Here is a 20374-nt window from a genome sequence, read left to right as displayed (position 1 = left end):
CCATTTATTCTTTTACGTGGAGACCGTCCAGTTTGACCAATGTACATGGCAGAGGGGTATTGCTGGCACATGATGGCATATATCACATTGGTGGATGTGCAGGTGAACGAGCTTCTGATAGCGTGGCTGATGTTATTAGGCCCTGTGATGGTGTCCCCTGAATAGACATGTGGGCACAGTTGGCAACGGGCTATGTTGCAAGGATAGGTTCCTGGGTTAGTGGTTCTGTTGTGTGGTATGTGGTTGCTGGTGAGTATTTGCTTCAGGTTGGGGGGCTGTCTGTAGGCAAGGACTGGCCTGTCTCCCAAGATTTGTGAGTGTGTTGGGTCATCCTTCAGGATAGGTTGTAGATCCTTAATAATGCGTTGGAGGGGTTTTAGTTGGGGGCTGAAGGTGACGGCTAGTGGGCGTTCTGTTATTTTCTTTGTTAGGCCTGTCCTGTAGTAGGAGCCTTCTGGGAACTCTTCTGGCTCTATCAATCTGTTTCTTCACTTCCGCAGGTGGGTACTGTAGTTGTAAGAATGCTTGATAGAGATCTTGTAGGTGTTTGTCTTTGTCTGAGGGGTTGGAGCAAATGCGGTTGTATCGCAGAGCTTGGCTGTAGACGATGGATCGTGTGGTGTGGTCAGGGTGAAAGCTGGAGGCATGTAGGTAAGAATAGCGGTCAGTAGGTTTCCGGTATAGGGTGGTGTTTATGTGACCATCGTTTATTAGCACTGTAGCGTCCAGGAAGTGGATCTCTTGTGTGGACTGGACCAGGCTGAGGTTGATGGTGGGATGGAAATTGTTGAAATCATGGTGGAATTCCTCAAGGGCTTCTTTTCCATGGGTCCAGATGATGATGATGTCATCAATATAGCGCAAGTAGAGTAGGGGCATTAGGGGACAAGAGCTGAGGAAGCGGTGTTCTAAGTCAGCCATAAAAATGTTGGCATACTGTGGGGCCATGCGGGTACCCATAGCAGTGCCGCTGATCTGAAGGTATACATTGTCCCCAATTGTCCTTACCCGTAACTATTTTACCCCCCCCCCAGACGTTCTTGTTAAACCCTGGATTTGTGCTGGAAATGGCCCACCTTGATTATCATACACATTGTAAGGAGAGTGATCACTTTAGATAAGCTATTACCAGCAGGAGAGTGGGGTGGGAGGAGGTATTTTTTCATGCTTTGTGTGTATATAAAAAGATCTTTTACACTTTCCACAGTATGCATCCGATGAAGTGACCTGTAACTCACGAAAGCTTATGCTCAAATAAATTGGTTAGTCTCCAAGGTGCCACAAGTACTCCTTTTCTTTTTGCAAATACAGACTAACACGGCTGTTACTCTGAAACCTGACATTTAGTCTGGTTATGAGCATGCAATTAATACTGTATCTTGAAAGACAAGGCCGCTCCCCCTAGCCCAACAAGTATATTGCTCTCTTAGGCTATGGCTACGGTAGAGAGCTTACAGCAGTGCACCCCCAACGCAGCTACATCAAGGGGAGAAGCTCTCCCGTCAACGTAGCGCAGTCCACACCAGTGCTTAAGTCAGTGTGACTTATGTCACTGAAGAGGGGTGGCTCATTCACATGCCTGAGCGACCTAAGTTATACCAAAGTAAGTGGCGGGGCAGGCACACTACTACGTGTTCCTGCTCTCAGGCAGATCCCAGAGCTAGGACCCTGCCAAGGGCTCCCAGGGACACATGAAGTAGGAGCACCCAGCAGACCTAGAGATAAGGCAGCGCTTAAAGTGGTCTGAAAAAAAGCAGGAGGGCCTAACATAGCCCCAGTCAAAGTAAGGGGTCATGCACAGGAATCAAACAATTCACAATTTCTTGTATTACAGAATCACATGCAACCGTTAGCTCATAAAGCTCCTTACAAATACTTATTGTCACTGTTTCTAAGCGAGACGACAGGCCGCAGACAAGGAATTAAAACCCAAGACATTCTAGGACTGGCGGGTGCCTGGCTGGGGGCGCAGGGACGCTCAGACCGTGCCTAGGGTGCTGCCTCTGCCCTCCCTGGCGCGTCCGTGTCCGAGCCCGGCTCCGAGCCTGACCCTCCGAGGGGCTGGGCTGGTGGGAGCCCCGGCACGGTCCGTGCCCCTGCGGCTTCCAGCGCGGCTAGCCTCGCCCCCAGACACAGGCCCTAGGCCGCTCAGCGGCGGGCGGGCGGGCTGAAGCCCGCAGCCTGCCCCGTTCCCAGCGCCCCCTGGCCCAGCTCCAGCCGCGGGGCCCAGCCGGGTGACCACGCCGGGGAGGGTCTCACCTGAGGCGCCGGCGAGGCCTTGTGCCGCGCCGCGCCGCTGGCTCCTCCTCCCGTCGCCCCGCCCCCTCCCGGCCGGTCTGCGCGCAGCGACCCTGCCTCGCCCGCCCCCTTCCCTCACATACTGCAGAGGCGCTTCCTGCCCGGCCGAGACCATCTGCCGGCGGCGGGGGGTTGATACTCTCTTCCTTCTGCCCGCGCGGCCCGGCCGCTCCCTCCCCCGTGCAGTAATTCCCCGCCCCAACCCCCCCGCCTCGCCGGGGCCTGGTCCCAGCGCCCGTTTGGTGCCGCGCGCCCAGGCCCCCGGGCCAGGAGAGCGCTGCTCCCTCCTGTAGCCGGCCTCCCCAGCAGCCGCCGAGCGGAGCAGGCGGCCGGGCCGGGCGGCGGCGCGCGGGGAGATGGCGTCCTGCGTGGGGAGCCGGACCCTGAGCAAGGACGATGTGAACTACCGGCTGCACTTCCGCATGATCAACGAGCAGCAGGTGGAGGACATCACCCTGGAGTTCTTCTACCGGCCCCACACCATCACCCTGCTGAGCTTCACCATCCTCAGCCTCATGGCCTTCGCCTTCACCCGGTGCGCGGGGCGCGGGGGAGGCGGGGGCTGGGCGGGGGAGGCCCCGGACGAACGGGGGAGAGGGAGGGACTGGAGAGCGCCAGGGCAAGTTACTGAGCCAGGCGTGAAGGTTGCCGGGCTCGGCGACAGGCCGGTAGCTCAGTGACTTGTGGAGGCGCCGCCCAGCTGGGGGACAGCCACACCGGGGAGGGTTGGTCCCCACCATGCACCAGGTTTTCTTTTTTTAAAAAAATATTGAGCTGTTATTTTGAACATGGCCACAGAGGGACTGGAGTTTGCCCCCCGCCCCCGGATGCTGTCAAGGCATCCCTACCAAGTATTACTTCTGTCTATAAATACCATAAAGAGAAGGGTTTGGGGGGGGTTTTTTGCCTTTGTAAAGCACCTGACTGCAGCAGGAGAATGCATCCTAGACCATCCTACTAGGGCTTTATTCAAACTGGCATTCATTCACTTTGCCTGGTGTTTTTTATGCACAGTGTAAATCTGAAGTACAATCATTTGGGTTTGCTGTATGTTTGGTTATGTACATGAGATCTTCATTTTTTGTGTCAATCTCTCAAATTCAGATTAATTAAAGTGCTGATACCGTAGATAAAGACAAGGCATCTCTTGTGATAGTGATACCAGTCCCTTTTATCATGACATAAGACAGTGCTATTAAGTCTGTTGTACGTTTCTTTTTCCTATTTCTTGATGAAGAACATAGTGTACCGGGGGGGTGGTGCGTGTTTTGTTACCATACTCACTGGTAAATTTATTCAGGATTAGTGAGAGTGAGCTGTAACAGATCTTATCAAACCATAGCTGTGTCTTCAAAATTTGGTCTAGTAGTAGTATCAAGTAAGATTTTGTTTTGGCCTTTTTCAATAAGCTTAATTACAATGTGACTTATAAAGTATTATATCTCTATCAATATATAGAGTATCAGGTACTAGAAATGATTCATATCCTTTTTTTAAAAGCAAACAAACAAAAAAGCTTGCTCTCAGTACCATAAAGTCTAACTCTGATTTTTTCAGTGTTGTTTAGTTTCCTACCATGATTTTGTAAACCATCAGTTGAAGTCTTCATTGAAGTCAAACATAGTTCTCAAGCAGTCATCTGGGACTACACCATTTCTTGTGTAGCATCACATCTTTTGCTTATTGAACGCTATTGTTTTATGCAGATCTCAGATGAACCTGGGAAAAGATCTTCTGTTGGATGCAGCAGCCAGATCCATCCTTAGTTTTGGGAACCTGGTAGTGGTTCTTCATTAGGATCTCAGGAGACAGAGGTCACAGTCCTGAAGTTGGCAGACCAGGGTGGAGCTAGACTTCAGAGAGGGGTTGCTTCAATGTGGGAAAGCCAACAAAGTAAATTTGAATGGGTGTTTAATTGCCTAATTTGCCTATTTTAGGCTTTTCTAATGTATCTGTCACCTAAATATTCAGGGCCGCTGCTGCACCTGCCTTGTTTTTCCTTTTGCATAAGCTGGTCTCTGGCTTCCCACCTCCAAATCTGTTGCTATAGCTGGGATTCCTATTGACTATGCTCCACTGTTTCCCTTTCCTCCTCTGGGGAGGAGGACATGGCTTTCATTTAACTGAGAGGCAACCAACAAGGAGGCAAATGGCAACTGAAGGATTGCTGCTGGGGGCACTCCTTTGTGAAGCACACACAGCAGCACTTAATGGAGGTGACAGGCTGTGTTTTAGTAAAGCAAGAATAGAATGCCGGACTGTGTTCTCCCACTGCCTCCACCCACGTAAAACATTCCCATCCCCTCAAAACACCGGAACAGTGCTGATTAAACCAACATGTCTGGGGCATCGTATCTTTTGGTTTTGTATGGGGTTACAGCTGCACCCAGACCCCCACCCCACTGAGCTCCAGCCAGCTGCACCTGGACCCCCACCGACCAAGCCCCACTCCCTCAGCACCTGGACACCCCTGCCCAAGCCACTTGCATCCAGCCCCCCTTCCCCTGCTGAGCCCCAACCACCTTCACCTGGACCCCCTGCAGAGTCCCATTGCCCCTGTACCCATAACCCCCCAATAAGCCCCTGTTCATCCAGATCCCCCCCACACCCAGATTGCCCCACACAAAACCCTATCCCCACACACTAAGGCCCTTCACCCTTGGATCCTGCTGGGCTGAGCCTGCTTGCCCCAACCTGGTGTGCCTGGTATGGAGGGGCAGGGCCACAGGGTGTTTCTGGGCAGGCCCGGCCCTTGCACCTGACCCTGACATAGTGCAGCCTCTCCGCTGAGTCCATGTGCTGGGATGTGCAGGGCTTTAGGGTGATCTCCCACCTCCATGCAGCCAGTGGCCTGTGTTCCCCACTGCCATGCTGGAGCCTCCACATTTATTTATCAACAAATAAAATTTGCAGAATTTTAAAATGTTGTTTGCAGAATTTTTATTTTTTTGGCACAGAATTCTCTCAAGAGTACATTTTCTTATTATTGTTTGTTGTGACAGTCATTTTGTTTCCCTGTGCCTGCACCTTCCTCTCAGGATTCCCAGCAACACCTCTTCCGAACAAACACCATGGTCTCTCTTCTAGCTCAGAAGCAGTAACCAAGCTGTGGTTTTTTCTTTCCTGCCTCTGGCAGGGGGACAGGATAAGCATTTTTTTTAAAAGTGTAACTGTATTAATCCCAAAATGAACTAACTAAAGCAGTAACTTCTGGCTTTCTTAATCAAGGCTTTGACTATCTAGTAGGCAGTAAGTAAAAAGGATGTACAGAGAGAAAGATGTTAAAGATTAATCACAATACTCAGGATCTTAGAAACGTGGGGTAGGGAGGTAGAATCTGATCTGTTCATGTAGTGACCAAAAAAGAAAACAAAATGCTTTATAAGGCTCAGAAATCTTGATCTGTACAAAGCCAAATGTATCTGCTGCTACGTTAGGCTTAACTTAAGTGACTTAGTCAACCCTTCTCTAATATATGTGGCTAGGTTGCACTGAATTATGCAGCAATTTTACTTGATTATTAAATCATTCAGTAGCTTTCATTTTTATGGAAAACGTTCTACCAGACATTACTAAGTGAAAATAATGAATGTACACTGTTATGTGAATTTGTAGCAGAGGACTACCTCCTCTGTATGCTGAGACATTGTGAATCTGTGGGTCGGCTGTACTAAGACAGGGCAGCAGCTCCGATCAAGGCGGAACTCCTGGAGGAGCACAGGGAGCCCAGTGCTAGGGCAGAATTCCTGTTTTTTAGCTAGTCATGGAATGACTCTAAGACATGCATGGGTGGCGCTATAACCAGGAAACTGACAGTAGTAAATCTCGATAGAACAGGGGGAAGATTAGAGAAAGGTCACTGGCATGATGCACTTTAGAGAGACAAGGTGAATGAGGTAATGTCTTTTATTGAACCAACTTCTGTTGGTGAGAGCTTTACTCATATGTAGGACCCTGCTAAATTCATGGTCCATTTTGATCAATTTCAGGGCCAGAGGGTTTTAAAATTGGTCAGTTTCACATTTTCAGATGTTTACTTCTGAAATTTCAGGGTGTTGTAACCATATGGTTCCTGAGCCAAAAGGGGTTGGTGGGGGGGATCACAAAGCTGGTTGGGGGGGTCGCGGGATTGCCACCCTCAGTTCTGTGCTGCCTTCTCTGAAGGCAGCAGCTGCGGAGCTTCCTGCAGCCAGGGGAGATTCCCGGAGGTCGAGGTGGGTCTGATCTCCCCTGGGCTGCTGGGAGTCTGCAGAGCTGGTACGGCTATGAGCTTCCTGCAGCCAGGGGAGGTACCCAGACATGGGTCTGATCTCCCGCTGAGAGTAGCTGTTCAGGGGAAGAGGAAGTTCTGTCCCACCCTAGGCCTGTCCCATCCCACCCCACCCCAGCAGCTGGAGCCTGGTGAACAGTAGGAGCCCCGAGCTGGGGCGCCCCAGCCCTGCCCCTCCAATAGCTAGATTTCATGGGGGAGATCTGATTTCACAGTCTGTGACGTGTTTTTCACGGCCATTAATTTGGTAGGTCCCTATTCATGTGCAGTTTGGGGGCTTCACATGGCAGCAGCCTTCCCATGGCAGACTTGACCTAGCCAGGGCTTAGAAGCTTCCCAGGTAGAAAAGGCTGCTGTGGCACTCCACTGTAGTGTAATGTATTCTTCTTCTTCTTTATTTGTATTACCATAGTACTTAGGAGCCATTGTCATAGACCAGGACCCTAATATGCTAAGAGCTGTACAAACACAAAACAAAAAAACCTGTTCCTGTCCCAAAGAGCTTACAATCTAAGTAGGAGATTATGCAGCACTTTGGAAGAGGGGAAAATTATATGTCCCACATTCAGAGCCACCCCTTGGGTAGGGCAAATCGGGGCAACTGCTCCGGGCTCCACTCTTTAGAGGGCCCCGCAGGCCAGTACGATTGGCTGGTGCGGTCAGTCCCAGAAGAGACGAATTTGTCACTTCCGCCCCAGGCCCCACCCACCCACCCCCTAGGGATGGCCCTGCCCACATTTATAATCATGCGTCTGAGGCTAAATGTTATTGCAAACTCTAAAATACAGTACCATTTCCTCACTGATCCCATCCTGGCAATTATTGTGGGGCAAATTATACCACTGCAGATTCATTTTTGAACCATCCTGAAATAAGATACCCTTATTTCACCATGCACAGCTTAATCCATTGTAAAACTAGAAAGAAAATTTGACGCTAAAAGGAAAGGAAGAAATAATGGAATATATTACTGTGCATTGTATATTGGTACCTAGATACGTTCATGATGAGTACATAAAAATATTTAGTTATAAGCAATAAGATTTTAATCTTCATAGTAATAATTAAGATGTGCTATATCAACTATGCTTGTATTTGAGTTATTAATAATTGATGGTTACACTTACTGATTTTGTTATTTAAGGCTCCTAGAACTAACTGAAGAAGAGAGAACTTATTTGCAAAAGCCAGATCCATTCTGAAATGGGTGGATCTCCCATGTAAACTAGGTGGTACTCTTAGCTATCTGAGAAGGAAAAACAGCTAAATCAGGCTTGCCAGGATTACTTGTCAAGATATTCACACTCGATGCTTAGGTCTATCCTTTGGCTATAATATAACAACAACCTTCCTCCAAAAAAAGAGGAATAATTTAAGCCTTGTTATTTTTACTTTGCAGTCAGTTCTGACAATGGCTAGAAGCTCTACTCCTGGCCTGTGTATATTGATTTTATGTTTAGCTTTGTTCTTGTATAAATGGATGTGCAAGGGTGTCAGGTGAAACCATTCAGTGCATTTACTAAGTTAGCATCTCTTATTGATTGTGAACCATCATTGATTTTCAGTGCTTATTTCCAAATGTATTTCATTAACCTGGCATCTAGAGTGCCTTTTCTCATTGTCCTCAAAAAAGTCATGTTACTAACTTGATGATGTCTGTCTTTTCAGGAATGATTCTATCCCAGAAGATAATATTTGGAAGGGTATCCTCTCTGTGGTTTTCTTCTTTCTAATCGTTAGTGTTCTAGCTTTTCCAAATGGTAAGTATATTGATGCTTTACCTTTATTTCACATGCATATTTCTTTTCACTTGTTGCCATTTACTTTCTGAGACGGAAAGGATTGCTTGCTTGCTTCTTCAAGTGATTACTCATGTCCATGCCATGTTAGGTGAGTGTGCCCACCACATGCACCGGTGCCAGAAGTTTTTCCTCGGTGGTATCCATTGGGGTACCCTGGTGCCCTCTGGAGTGGCGCTTATTTGCGCTAGTATAAGCCCCCCACCACTCTCAGTTCCTTCTTACTGCCAGTGTCTGTGCTGGAACGCTCCCCTTGTTGTAGCATGCGGTTTCTATTCAGTGGTTCTTTGAACTTTTATGTAAATTGTTGTTAGTTAATAATTAGTTTACAGTTCTTAATAGCTAGTAGACTTTAGCGAATAGTCCCCTGAGGGACTTAGCCCAGGAACGGGGCATGCCCCATTCCCTGGGCTTTAAGCCTTGCGATTGTTTTAAGGAGCCCATGCCAATCAGCAATCCATACCTAAGCTGTTTGAAGTGTCTGGGTGAGTCCCATATCCATGAAAAGTGCTGCACTTGTAAGGGATTCAAGCCCTGGACCAAGAGGGAGAGAGACATGAGACTTTGCGTGCTCCTCATATCAACCAGAATATCTTCCTTCCAGTGTTCTATCTGAAACTTCACAAGACAATGAGGAGAGATGCCTGCATACTCTAGATGTCAGGTGCACCATAGCTTTCTATTTGGAGTGCAACAATCTCTTCCGCAGATTGACTCAACTCTTTGTTGTGACTGCTGACAGAAGGAAGAGCCTTCCAGTGTCCTCTCAAAGGATTTCAAACTGGATCACCACTGCTTTCACATCTGTTACGAGTTAGCGCGGGCAGTGCCTCCACCGATAGTGAAGACTTACTCCACTAGGGCTCAGGTATCTTTGGCTGCCTTCCTGGCGCATGTCCCTATCCAGGATATCTGCAGGGCTGCAACGTGGTCTTCAGTACACATTTTCACCACTCATTACGCCATCACCCAGCAAGCCAGAGATGATGCTGGATTTGGCAGAGCTGTAAAGCAATCAACACGTCCATGAACTCTTCCCCGCTTCTGATGGTACTGCTTGGGAGTCACCTAACATGGAGTGGACATGAGCAATCACTTGAAGAAGAAAAAACGGTTACTAACCTTTCGTAACTGTTGTTCTTCAAGATGCGTTGCTCATGTCCATTCCATGACCCACTCTCCTTCCCCACTGTCGGAGTTCCAGCAAGAAGGAACTGAGGGAGGATGGAAGGTGGCCCTTTATCCCGGCGCATATGTGCGCCACTCCAGAGGGTGCCAGATTTGGTCCCCTACCGATACCACTGAGGAAAAACTTCCCATACCAATGCATGTGGTGAGCATACTCACCAAACATGGAATGGACATGAGCAACACATCTCGAAGAACAACAGTTACAAAAGGTTAGTAACTTTTTTTTTTTTAAATTAAGATAGATTTTATTCACTGTCTTTACATGGCATTAAATTAAGCAACCGTATAAATGAGTTGTAATAGCACTGAGCTGAAATACCAACAAAATACAGGCTATTTATCTTTTGCATGGTCTCGCTAGAGAGGCATAGTCCCTTGAAAATGGAAATGTCAGCTTTTTCAGCATATTTGGGGATTAAATCTCTTAATAATAATAATATCTGGTTCTTCTACAGTGCTCTACATCAGTAAATCTCAAAGCAGGAGATCAGTATCATTATCCACACTTTATAGATGGGAAAACTGAGGCTCCGAGAGGGGAAGTGGCTTGCTGAAGGTCATATAAGAGGCTAGTGGCAGAGCCAGGACTAGAACCAAAATCTGACCTTTATTGTTATGGATGTACAACAGTAGAGTTGCTGTACTTCATCTCCACCCCCTAAGAAAATGAAACTTGAAAGAATTTTTCAATGATTGTGAGCGGGGTGTGAAGTAAATCAAAATATTTTTATTGCCATGTTCTACTAATGATGCGAGTTGAAAAGAATAACGCTTTGGTTACATTGGAGACTCTTCAAGAGAAGAGTTATCCTGTTTTGAGTTACATATATTATGATCTTTGTTTCCTGCTGTAGACTGGTTATGACCATACATTTGTTGGTCAGTTTTGCTTCCCCCCATTTCAGATATTGCCTCTGTTCAACAGTAGATGAACAATAGTTTCTATCAGGACAGATTTGCAGCTTTAAAGGGGAACATTTTGAAAGGACTCTCTAGAGCTTTGTCTTACGATGCTATCTAGCTCCTCCTAGAACTTCATTAATGAGTAGTTTTCATAACATGCTCACCAAAATGATGAATTGGATAGAGAGAAGGAAAATGCAGGAATTTTGTGCCAATACCTTTAGCTTTCATATTTTCAATAGACTCCTAAACCTCCCATTGCGGTTTCTGGCATGACACTATATTCATATACTTCCCAGCACCCATGGGATAAAATTTTTAGTTTTTCATAGTATGTAGTTTTTCTGTTGACATACACACTTGACAATTAAGAGTTTTATGTGCAAGAAACTGAATTCCTGTTTATATTACCATATCAAAATTGCCATGAAAGTTTTATTTTGGAGTGCACATTGGCGCAATATGAATTAGTGCATTCTAGATTAGGCTGTTCTGGCACGAAAGAGAGCTTGTGTAAACTCCTGGTGATCAGCTCTGTCTTCAGCAGCAAATGATTCTTTGATCTTGAAGGATCACAGGAGAGTATCTGAGGGGGCAGAGGGGATAAATTAGAGATCATGCCGCCTCTCATCAGATGTAAATGCCTGCCAAAATCCAGTTTCAGAAATTTCAAGGCAAAAAGAGACCACTGTGAACATCTGGTCTGACTTCCTGTATAATACATCCCATAGAACTTCCCCATAATAATTCCTTTTGAACTAGCACATATATATTTTAAGTTGTTGATGTGAGTTTCCTGATGGGAGTTATAGACTTAATGTATTTATTGAAATATTATGGATGGAACTAAGTATTTTTAAATATGCTTAGATAACGGAAAGATTAGGGTGCTAGGAAGGTGGAGATGAAATGACTGTTAACTTTATTAAATCTCTTAGAAAACTCGGATTCATGGGCCATAATTGGTTTTGGATAGATTTTTCCAAAATCTTTGTGGAGCAAATAAATAACTCCTTACAAATTCAGGGATTACTCAGAGAAATCATAATTTCAAAATAACTTCCTCCAAATGAACATCAACCACTATCATGCTGTTGTCAAAATAAGGCAAGGGTTTAACCCAGTGTGCCTGTCCCATAGCTACATTCTATAAAATCTCATCAAGGTAATCACTCATGTCCCTACCCCCATAAATGAATTATGTATCACATGCAGACCAAACTGATTTCCTATGGGGAAGAACAAATTTGGATATGCGAAGAAGGTTACATAATATAATTGCCCAAACCACAAGATCTGCATGTGACTGTCATTCACTTATGGGTTTAGAAAAAACCCTTGTGGGGTGAAATAGGGATAGCTATTTGCAGATGGGATTCAAAGATCAAATCATAATGTGTGTTGAAGACCTATATTTTCAGCCTCTTCCTGCAGTCTAGAAGGATGGATTATATTTAGAAACTTTTCAGCGCCACCAGATAAAGGTGGCCCTTATCTCCACTTCTCTTTTTGCTCTAGTTTGGCGTTTTAATTTAATAAAGGAAGTCAATCTAATCTCCGGCAAAATAAATAAATCTAAAACAGAAGCCGTAATAAGAGGACATTCGTCCTCAGGAATCCAGGCTCTTGAGACCTTTAAAGAAATCTTGATATATCTTGAAGTTAAGCCCTTTTGAGCTAGGTATTTAATCAGGATTTGTGTTTGATCTTAATGGTGTCTCTAAAGGTATCGATTTCAATTTTGTAGCCAGAAGAGCTTGTTTTTTCACACACATCCAACCTCTGTGTGTAAGATGCCTGATATTCTTTGTGATATCTGATATTAAGTCTGTTAGAAGTTTTAGGTGGCCTGCCTGGTAATGTTTTTGGGAGTCAGTGCCCGCAGTTTCATTGCTAACCTGCAGAAACTTGTACTTGATTACTTTTTCATTCCCAAAATGAAACATGCCCACAACTGTAAAAAGCCACAAAACAGATGTAATCTAAAAAACAGATCAAGAGATCAGCCTGTTAAAAATACCAGCAGCTGACACCTCAGCACACATACATCCAAAATATATGCCATCTTCTTACCACCATGGAAAGAATGCCAATGAAAAGTAATTGCATATTTCTTCCATGTCCAAGTAATGATCAAAAAACCTTCAAATCCTAGAATCAATTACTAATGAACTTGTTTTATTTAAGGCTCTAAGCCAAACTTTCAAGTATATTGTAAAGCTTGAAGGAAAACAGATCTTTGCTTGTTAACTTTTGCTGATATCCCCCTGAACCAAGTCTTAGAAACAATATGCTGTAGTTTTAATCTTTGTAATCAATTCACTGTCATCTAGCAAATATTTCTCTCCGCAGGGCCTTTTACTCGCCCACATCCAGCGATATGGCGGATGGTTTTTGGTAAGTTTTAAATTTTTATGTTTATCTTATTTAGTTTCATCAGAAAATGCTGGTTGGTTGAACCTGAGATTTTTCAAGAAAGCAAATTGGATTTAATTAACTTGCACCAAATCACATGCTTGGGCCCGTAGACCCTATGCTTGCAAGATCCGCAGCTCCCGGAGAGCCCTGCCATGCCAGGGTTCATATATTCTAAGTCCTGAAGGGACCATTGTGATCATCTAGTCTGAGATTCCTGTATAACACAAGCTATAGAATTTTCCCAGGATAATTCCTAGAGCATATCTTTTAGAAAAACATCCAATATCCAAGTTGTCAGTGGTGGCGAATCCACCATGACCCTGGGTAAATTGTTGCAATGGTTAATTACCCTCACTGTTAGAAATTTACCCCTTGTTTCCAGTCTGAATTTGTCTAACTTCAGCTTCCAGATGCTGGATCATGTTATGCCTTTCTTTGCTAGACTGAAGGGCCCATTATTAAATATTTGTTCCCCACATAGGTATGTACACACTGTAATCGAGTTATCCCTTAGCCATAAGCTAAAGAGATTGAGCTCCTTGAGTCTCTCATTATAAGGCATGTTTTCTAATTCTTTACTAATACTCATGGCTCTTCTCTGAATCCTCTCCAATGATCAACATCCTTCTGGAATTATGGGCACCAGAACTGGACACAGTATTCCAGCAGTGGTTGCACCAATGCCAAATACAGAGGTAAAATAACCTCTCTGCTCCGACTCAAGGTTATTCTTTTTATGCATCCCAGGATCACACTGGGAGCTCATGTTCAGTTCATTGTCTACTTTCACCCTCAAATCTTTTTTTTAGTCACTGCTTTCCTAGATAGAGTCCCCCATTCTGTAAGTATGGCCTACATTCTTTGTTCCAAATTTACACAATTACATTTAGCTGTATTAAAATGCATATTGTTTGCTTGCGCCCAGTTTATCAAGCAATCCAGATCACTCTGAATCAGTGACCTGTCCTCTTCATTGTTTACCACTCCCCCTATTTTTGTGTCGTCTGCCACCTTTGTCAGTGATGATTTTAAGTTTTCTTCCAGGTGATTTATAAAAGTGATAAATACCTTAGGGTGAAGAACCAGTCCCTGCAACACCATGCTGGAAACAGACCTGCTCAATGAGAATTCTGTGTTTACAGTTATGCTCTGAGATCTATCAGTTAGCAGGTTTTTAATCCATGTAATGTGTGCCATGTTAATTTTATATCTTTCTAGTTTCTTAATCAAAATGTTGCGTGGTACCAAATCAAATGCCTTAGAGAAGTCTAAGTATATTATGTCAACACTATTACCTTTATCAACCAAACTTGTAATCTCATTAAAAAAAAAAAGATACCAAGCTTTCTGGGCATCTAGTAAGGTGTTCTTAAATGAATCCCAATTATGATTCACTCTTTTCTGATTAAATTCTTCCTCCCAGCTGATTTGGCTCATAATTGTTTTTAGCTTTGTGAAACTGACCCTATTAAAGCACCAATATTACTGGTCTGGACTTTATTCTGCTTGAACATTATAAATGTGATCGAGTCATGATCACTCGTACCTAAGCTACTGTTAATTTCTACTTCTGTAGTCAGTTTCCCATTATCTGTTAGGACAAGGTTTAATAAAGTATTCCCCCATGTTGGCCGCAACAGTTTTTTTATAGAAAATTGTCATCCATAATGTTTAGAAATTCCAAGATGTTTTAGTATTGGCAGCATGAGATCTCCCACATATATCACTCAAATTGAAGTGCCACAGGATTATGTAGCTCGTGGAACAAGAAGAATCTCAGAGAAGATTGCTTGGACATTCTTCTTCAGCACATTTCTGAGTTCCCTGAAGTCAAATATCTGCAAAATATCCTTCAATGCAGTTCCATTAGTGCCGATGTGAACCATCACCAATGTCTCCTTGCCTGTCAACTTCAGAAACCTATTCAGTCTTAGTGACGTCTCTTGTCTTGGCTCTGGAAAGGCAGCACACCATCCTATTGTCTGCTTGTCCCTTGCAGAATGTTCTTTCAATTCTTCTGAGGATTAAATCTCCAACAAGGATAGTCTGTCTTCCTTGGATGATTGGAGAACTCTTCACGGGCAAGCTTGATTTTCTTACATGTTAGGCCAAGCTGCTATCCACATGTGTGTCCCTTACATGTCTCCCTTCCCTTGGACCTGCTGGATCTTGAGAGGTGTCTTCCAAAGTTTCCACATTTAGGACCTGGTGTTGATTTGAAATTTCTAGCTGTATGGAATCCTTCCCAGTCCTCTTCTCTTTGGTGGCCACAGCCTGCCCATCCTCATCTGTCTCCAGCCATGTAGAATGCCACTGTGACCTCTTGCCTATGGTGGTTACAAATTGCCAGGCTTTCTCTCTGGCTTCCTCTCTCTCTGATTCCTTTGTGGCCAGCTCCATTCTTCTTTGAACCTGGGATACCAGTGTTTCCTGAACCTGGCTCTCTAGGAACTCCTCAGCTTTTCTGACTCTCAGTAATGTCTCTACTTGCTTCTCCAATGCAAGAATCTTTAAGACAGAAGGGATTTCAAGCAGGAAAGAAAACATGGTACATCTATTGCAAGTCACCACCACTGTTCCATTGATGGCCATCTTGATATCACATGTGCTGAACCTAGAAGCCTTTTACATTGCTTCTCTCAACTCATTCCAAAACTTCCCTGCCTCTTTTCATAGATCTCCCTGTCATGGATCTGGGAGCCTGAAACCAATGGAGGCTCTCTGGGACTCCTGTGCTCCCTGCTGTGGAGCCAGGAGCCTGGGAGATCCAGTTAGATTACATTTTCAAGCTATTAAATAACCTCCCTAAGAAAATTGCCATCTCTGTAATTGTTTTATTCCTGGTATAAGCTGTTTTGTATATATTTTTTTCATTAATTTATTGACAAGTATTTTAATTAGACACTGCTCCTGTACTCTAACTTGTCTGTGGAGGGATGCTGCTCTGCTTCTACAGATAGAGGGATGACCTGTGGTATTCCAAAATGTCTTACAATTAGAGCTTCAAGTTTTGCTTAAAATGATCAACTCCAGCGAAGCAGAAAAATTGAGAATAGGTTTTTATGAAATATACACTGAAAGGAGCCCCAAATTTAAAATCTTTGCAGATTTGTGAATCGTTTGCTGATGGGGCTGATGCATTTAAGATGTCTCCCAGGCACTGCACCTTCATTCTGGAAGCATGGGGGCTTAGAGAGAGAGAGAAATGTTTTCATGTTTCAAGAAAAGCAGTTTTCAAATGTTGTGGTTTTATTAAACATTTTACTCCTAAAAAGTATCTTAATTTGCTGAGAAATAAACACAAAAAATCAGAACAGGGAATCCTCTTTGTAATACATGTAGCAAAAGTGTTACATGTATTTTGAAAGTTGCCCATTTAGTTACAAGATTACAAAAATGACACAACCGGATAATACAATGTTGGAAGTGAACTGCTGCTGCATCATAATCTTTAAAACTGTGATTTCCATTAATTAAGTAATATGTCACATTTATATATGTAGAATGTGAAGTTCACAATCCGTTGTGGTGGGCTACGAATTTCCTGCTGTTTTCACATCACGGGTGGTGGTAGCCTCCCGATTCAGTGGGTGCACTATACTGAACTGCCAAGGGAGCACTGACCACCCTGGCACCACAACCCTAATCCCATCCTGGCGGGTGCTGGGAAGTGGCTAGAGAGCAAGCCTGCCCTGGGCTCACCGGCAGTGGTGGCTCCTGTCCCATGGGGCTGGGCCCCGCTCTCTGTTCCAGTCATTGCAGCCTGTGCATGGGGTCACAGCACCACTTGGGGTTGGCCTGGCTGCCCCTCCATCGTGACAGAGAGGCTGCTGGACCAATTCAATCGAGTGGCCTTGTGACATGGTGCATGGGTGTTGCAGCATCTGCAGCCAGGACAGAAGTGAGTGGTGCTGCAACCCTGTGCACCAGCTGCAATGTCTGTAGCAGGCAGTCGGGCCCAACCCATGGGACAGGACATGCCACTGTGAGGTAGATGCAGGGCAGGCTTGTTCTCAAACCCAGCAGGCCTCCCCTGTGCACTAGACCAGGAGACGGGTATGTTTGCCTATGTTTGCACCCTGGGTTTTATCATTTCTGGGAGTGCAGTTGAACCCGTGCTACAGTCACTCATGTTTCACACTTACATTATTGTGGAGCAACTTGGGTCCCATTAAACCACGTGTGCCAGCATAATTTATCTATCTAGGCATTTTTGACCATCAGTTTGGTATCTAAATGTGGTGTCTAATTGCAAAACTTTTAACCAGGGTACATAAATTGCTCAGCATAGTGTTCACTTATACAGCAGGGCAGAAAAATTCCCTCCACTGCAGGAATTACTCAGTGAAATTCTATTTCTTAAAACTATCTGAAATACAAGGCAAAAACATGCAAAATTCCCCTCAAAATACTTGGAGTTTCATGGAGCATAAAGCAGATTTTGAAAATATTTTTATAGAATTGAGTCTGATATGAAGAATAGATCTGTTCAAAAAGATATTGAAGATGCCTCTGTTGGGATTTTTTATGTAGCTAAAAATATCTAGCCTCTTAAAATAGCTAATGACTCATCTGTTGACATTAAAGGGTCACTGCTGATTAGCTGTAACAACTTTGAGAATTCAGCTTGAGACGCTTGAATAACCTGGCTTCTGCTGTACAGTCTTGGATTACAATAATTGTAAATTAAAAGGATGCTCTCAAGGTTGACACGCCCAGAACTTCTGTTGTACTATTGGAGAGAGAGTGTGCCTGCGTAATTAGGGCAAAATCCTGCTCTAGTGTGATTCTGCTTCCTTTGGCATGACTAGTCAGCCACAGCTATTCAGTAGATGCAGAGCAGGATGGCTCTGAGGGGTGCACCTAACTAAAACTCCAAAATAGAGTCTCTCGCACAGTTGGGAAGCATATATTTCACCACAACTCCTAATCAGTAGGTCACACCTTGTCTAGTAGCTAGCTAGGTATCCATCCTGCCTTGATGTTGTACAGATCCCCTGAGGGAGGGAAGCCCTCTGCACAGTCTTCTCGTCCTCATATTCTGTCTGCATACCTCTGGACAGGATTTGGCTCTTAATATATAGTGACATCATGCAATAACCTCATTATTATTAAGACTCATTAGTGTTTGTCCTAATTAAACTGATTTTAAAGACAAATATGTTTTTTTTCCCATATTTTCCCCCTCATGGTATTGCTAGAGGACAGAACTAAGGTTGTTTGAGTGTCTAAACTGTGCATTTCTTGCGTAGACACGTTTAGATTTCTCTTAAGTGTAACTTACCATATATACTCGTTCATTAGCCCTTTCGTTTATAAGCCAACCCCCAGGATGGTTAGGTAAAAGTAGCAAAAATTGTATGACCCTTTCATAAGCCGACCTTATATTTCAGGGGTTGGCAAACTTTGGCTCCTCGCCCGTTAGGGAAAGCTGCTAGCGGGCCTGGATGTTTTGTTTACCTGGAGCGTTCACAGGCACGGAGCCCCTCAGTGGCGCTACTTCCCGCAGCTCCCATTGTTTGGGAACAGCAAACCATAGCCACTGGGAGCTAGGGGGCTCCATGCCAGGTAAACAAAACGACAATGTATTAGATATTCAATTCAGTGATTCCATACAGTTTAAAATAATCAAATTTTGGTGTAGACCCATTTATAAGCCAACCCCCGCTCTTTGATGTGTCACTTTTTTACCAAAAATATTTGGCTTATGAACAAGTATATACGGTAAATTGAATTTCCTGGAATTGTAATTATGCCCAAAATCAAGCATTAAAACATCCCTATAATGTTTTTTTTACCCTTTGTCATAAATATAAAGGAAAGGGTAACCACCTTTTGTATACAGTGCTATAAAATCCCTCCTGGCCAGAGGCAACATCCTGTTTACCTGTAAAGGGTTAAGAAGCTCAGCTAACCTGGCTGGCACCTGACCCAAAGGACACAAGATACTTTCAAATCTTGGTGGAGGGGGAGAAGGGTTATGTTTGTGCTCTTTGTTTATGTGGTTAATTTCTCTTGGGACTGAGAGAGGCCAGACAGAAATCCATCTTCTCCAACCCATCCTAATCCAAGTCTCCAATATTGCAACCAGTATAGGTAAGCCAGGCAAGGCGGATTAGTTTATCTTTTGTTTTATGTGAATTTTCCCTGAGTTAAGAGGGAGGTTTATTCCTGTTTTCTGTAACTTTAAGGTTTTGCCCAGAGGGGGATCCTCTGTGTTTTAAATCTAAATACCCTGTAAAGTATTTTCCGTCCTGATTTTACAAAGATGATTTTTACCTTTCTTTTTTTTTTTTAATAAAATCTTTCTTTTAAAAACCTGACTGATTTTTCCATTGTTCCAAAATCCAGGGGTTTGGGTCTTTAATAATTTTGTAACAAATTGGTTAGGATATTCTTCTCAAGCCTCCCCAGAAAAGAGGGTGTGTAGGGCTTGGGGGAATATTTTGGGGGAAGATGTCTCCAAGTGGTCTCTTTCCCTGTTCTTTGTTTAAAACGCTTGATGGTGGCAGCATATTGTTCAAGGACAAGGCACAGTTTGTACCTTGGAAAAGTTTTTAACCTAAGCTGGTAAAAATAAGCTTAGGGGGTCTTTCATGCGGGTCCCCACATCTGTACCCTAAAGTTCAGAGTGGGGAAGTAACCCTAACACCCTTAAATTACTGATATGTATGCTCAGTCTTAACTCCATCTTAATGTAGTTTTGAGTTTTTGAATTTCCGTAGTTTGCCTTTTTTTAGAATTAAACTTTTAATGACAATCTCCGCACATCAAAGCAGCTATAGTGCATTAACCAGGAAAGCTAGAATTGCAGCTAAATTTGCATTTCCAGAGCAGCTCAAAGCAGGTGTGTCTGTCCCTTAATATGTAAGTATTGGTTTAGATAGCTATGTTAGTGAGGCCAGGAGAGCATGAAAGCAGGACAGGAAAAGCCCAGTCCCTGAATCCCAATGTCTCTTTTTTTTAACAGCTTCGCCTGTGCTCCTGCTTAAATTCTGTGTTTAAATTGCTCTTTGGATGTGACTTGTTTTGGTTCTGTTTGCTCAGTCATGACTATGTAATCGAATATGCGATAGGTAATGGTATTAAAGGCTGGGTTTTTTTCAAAGATTGCCACGTGGTGTGTGTTTGCAAATGTTTGTATGCAGCTATTGTCTGAACAAAACCTGCATTTGTACAAATTGGCATTTCTGTGTGCAGTTAATCACTGTAAGCAGGCTTTGGGGCACCACTTTGGAACCAACTTTTGACTATTTGGCCCATGGAATTTCCTCAGTAAACATTCCATGTTAATATGATTCTACCTCCGACAGGTCTCAGCGTTCTCTATTTCCTGTTTCTGGTGTTTGTGCTCTTCCTTAACTTGGAGCAGGTCAAAGCAGTGATGTATTGGCTAGATCCTAATCTTCGTTATGCCACCAGGGAAGCAGACATCATGGTATGTATACTTAGCATCCTTGTGCAAGTTACAGCTATTTTATATTAACTGTCAGAT

General features: G+C 44.0%; 2 protein-coding genes across 7 annotated transcripts in view; one reads left to right on the top strand and one right to left on the bottom strand.

Moving 5' to 3' along the window:
* Positions 1 to 2394, bottom strand: part of MTERF3 (mitochondrial transcription termination factor 3) — a 35321-nt gene extending 32927 nt beyond the window's left edge. Inside the window, exon 1 of one of the 5 annotated variants that reach the window (XM_037892241.1) lies at positions 2260 to 2394. The gene's annotated coding sequence lies outside the window, so the exon portion shown is untranslated. The other 4 variants (XM_037892242.2, XM_043539324.1, XM_043539326.1 and 1 more) reach the window with 4 other exon arrangements.
* PTDSS1 (phosphatidylserine synthase 1) overlaps positions 2305 to 20374 on the top strand; it is a 49026-nt gene continuing 30956 nt past the window's right edge. The window contains exons 1-4 of one of the 2 annotated variants that reach the window (XM_007055989.4): positions 2305 to 2833; positions 8237 to 8328; positions 12814 to 12858; positions 20193 to 20317. In XM_007055989.4, the coding sequence (XP_007056051.3) occupies positions 2655 to 2833; positions 8237 to 8328; positions 12814 to 12858; positions 20193 to 20317 (441 nt within the window). In that variant the 5' untranslated portion in view covers positions 2305 to 2654. The remainder of the gene's footprint in view (positions 2834 to 8236; positions 8329 to 12813; positions 12859 to 20192; positions 20318 to 20374) is intronic. The other variant, XM_037892240.2, reaches the window with a different exon arrangement.

Source organism: Chelonia mydas, chromosome 2, assembly GCF_015237465.2.
Source record: "Chelonia mydas isolate rCheMyd1 chromosome 2, rCheMyd1.pri.v2, whole genome shotgun sequence".
Classification (NCBI taxonomy): Eukaryota; Metazoa; Chordata; order Testudines; family Cheloniidae; genus Chelonia; species Chelonia mydas.
The sequence above is the reverse complement of the archived record's forward strand: the minus strand, read 5'-3'. Positions and strand labels throughout refer to the sequence as shown.